Source organism: Sinocyclocheilus grahami, unplaced genomic scaffold (genome assembly GCF_001515645.1).
Source record: "Sinocyclocheilus grahami isolate Dianchi unplaced genomic scaffold, SAMN03320097.WGS_v1.1 scaffold994.1, whole genome shotgun sequence".
Lineage (NCBI taxonomy): Eukaryota > Metazoa > Chordata > Actinopteri > Cypriniformes > Cyprinidae > Sinocyclocheilus > Sinocyclocheilus grahami.
Window position 1 is genome coordinate 95,106 of NW_015506173.1, and position 2,724 is coordinate 97,829.

Sequence of the window (2,724 nt, forward strand, 5' to 3'; positions counted from 1 at the left end):
CCATTCTGAATAAAAAATGAGTTATTCTGGTTGTTCCAGGCTCTGTGAGGCTCTGATAATGTATTGGAGGTGATATTTCTGCACTCTACTGTCTGTAATGACTGCTGTCAGTGAATTAAACATTAAACGTAACTCATGCCAAGGTGAAAAATGCCTAGAGTGGTTTTTATTTAACTGGAATAATCACTTGCTCCTGTTTCTTTTTCCTAGAAAGGAAAAAGACTAATTTATCTTCATTATCTTCGTTTGTCAGGATAGGACAATATTTGGCTGAGATACAACGATTTGAAAATCTGGAATCTGAGGGTGCAAAAAAAAAAAATCTAAATACTGAGAAAATCGCCTTTAAAGTTGTCCAAATGAAGTTCTTAGGAATTCATATTACTAATCAAAAATTAAGTTTTTATATATTTACGGTAGGAAATTTACAAAATATCTTCATGGAACATGATCTTTACTTAATACCCTAATGATTTTTGGCATAAAAGAAAAATTTATAATTTTGACCCATACAATGTTTTTTTTGGCTATTGCTAAAAACATACCCAAGCGACTTAAGACCCAAGCGAATTCATTTAGTGATGGATTTTCTTAGTTTCATAAGGGATGACAATGAAAAAGAAGCCAATATCAACAACAAACAGAGCAGTGCATCGCAATAATGTATATATATATAATACAAAAATAAATTGTAATGAAAATATTAATGTTTACCTGAGATGATTGACGCCAGGCGAAATGCATCTGAATGTCGGTGAGGCGTCATGGGCTCATAAGGAGATGGCTCATAAAAGTCCTCACCTAAAACAAACAAACAAACAACAACATAAGGCTATTAAAATCATGTTTAGCATTGTACATACTTTTTGTTGTTGTTGAAAAAAGAGTGTAAAATAGTGTGTAAAACAGTATACATTATACAATAATAAACATTTCAAATAGTACTTGGCATTTGTATGTTACATTGTTGTAACATGATCTCATTATGTCGTATGTTTAGTGATTGGCACCAATTATCATCTGGGAGAGTTTTGCATTTTAATCCAATTTTGTTTTAAAAAATAATGAGCCAAAAAAAATGTTACATTCTCAGTTAGTATTGCTTTCATTCATCACATTGGAAATGGAAGGTCAAGTAGAGTGCATTGTATTGTGGGTTACACACTATGTACTTAGAGTTTATTAATTTTAGAGGATAGTGTCGTACCAAATGGAGAACTTAATGTTTTATTACACAAAATCATTTGCCCTTTTCCATCGGTAGGAAAACATGTTTCAAATGCACCTCATGTTTTGCTGTTAGCTTTCAGCTACACTACTTAGGAAAAGCTGCTGTCCAGCATTTCACACTTTTCCCCCCATTGAAGAAAGTACAATAATGAAGTACTGTACAATAATGCAAATGGTATACAATAGTGCAAAAGTATGTGAAATAGGACCCACCATGGACTTCCATGCAAAAAAAAATATCCTGCAAACTGTGCACAATACATGTTGCAAACTATGAGGGGCCAGTATGTGAAAGGAGAATGTAAGTGTGTGAGAGTGCTAGAATGAATTATGGCTTGTACGGCCCCTCATAGCAAACTGTACAAATACAATTATGTAGAAATAATACAAGTTTGCTGCATGCTGTTTTAAACAGTCATAAAATTTCCCTTGTGAAAAAGAAGTACATTTTACATAGATACAAGTGTGAAATTAATGTTTGTTAAATGTTACATAAATGTTAATAACAATTAAATAAAAATGTATTAGTTTAAATTTATATTAAATGCAATTAGTTGACCTTTTTTGACCCACTTCAGTAGGACTTAAGTATATATTTTTATGTAATTTCAAAATTATTTCTCTAGTCTTTGAAATATGCCCAAAGTGTACAGCTGAATGTGCTGTTGAATGTGCTGTCCTTCTATTTAATTCATATTATATTTTCTGCAAATTCAGTTTTTTTATATACTTTAGATTTGAATTACTGTACACTATAAAAGTACACTTTCAGTACAATTAAGTGTACTTATTTAGTTTTTTATTTTAGGTTGACTATACCATATATCTGGTAAGGGAATTATGTAAAAGTGATTTGATGGCTGCTGTTTGTCATAAAAAGAACAGTGTCTCAAAAACGGTGTAAACTGCATATTAAACTGAACCGAATGCAGTTGAACTTTGTTTTACTGAACATTCTGTGGATACTAGTTGTCAAATGAAGCTTTGTGCCTCTTGAACTGAGTTGGGTAGACAGAGAAAACCCTCAGCCTTGAGTGTGTGAAGCTTATGCTTGTCAAAATTAAAAATTAGCCAGCCTCTGTCTGCAGTACTCCCTTCTGATGGTCTCTCTCGGCAGTTTTAATCCAGAATCTAAAATTCACAATAATTCCATGTGATTCACACACCTACATAGTGGCGGGGGGCACTCGGGTCCTCTTTTCTGTTGGGGAACAGGGGCGGATTTAGTGAATTGGGGGCCCCAGGCAAAATATAGGAATGGGGCCCTATACATTTTCCTAGATCAACCTTGAGGTTCCATTTTGTTGTTTTCAGCGTAAGCCTGTGTGCAAAGGCTGTCTAATTCTAAACTTTGAAATACATTTATTTTTAGTTGTTTTAACTACACATTTAAATAAAATTGAAAAAATAATTAAACGGCAATTATACATTTACACACCTAAAATACATATATCAAGAGCATGCTCACAGATGAGAACAAAACAGCGTTGGATG

The 2,724-nt window shown here is 33.1% G+C and overlaps 1 protein-coding gene across 1 annotated transcript in view; it reads right to left on the minus strand.

Annotated features, from left to right (window-relative positions):
- LOC107565329 (GDNF family receptor alpha-2-like) overlaps window positions 1-2,724 on the minus strand; it is a 99,159-nt gene that overhangs the window by 62,179 nt on the left and 34,256 nt on the right. The window contains exon 3 of the mRNA XM_016250548.1: window positions 715-801. Coding sequence (XP_016106034.1) covers window positions 715-801 — 87 coding nt within the window. The remainder of the gene's footprint in view (window positions 1-714; window positions 802-2,724) is intronic.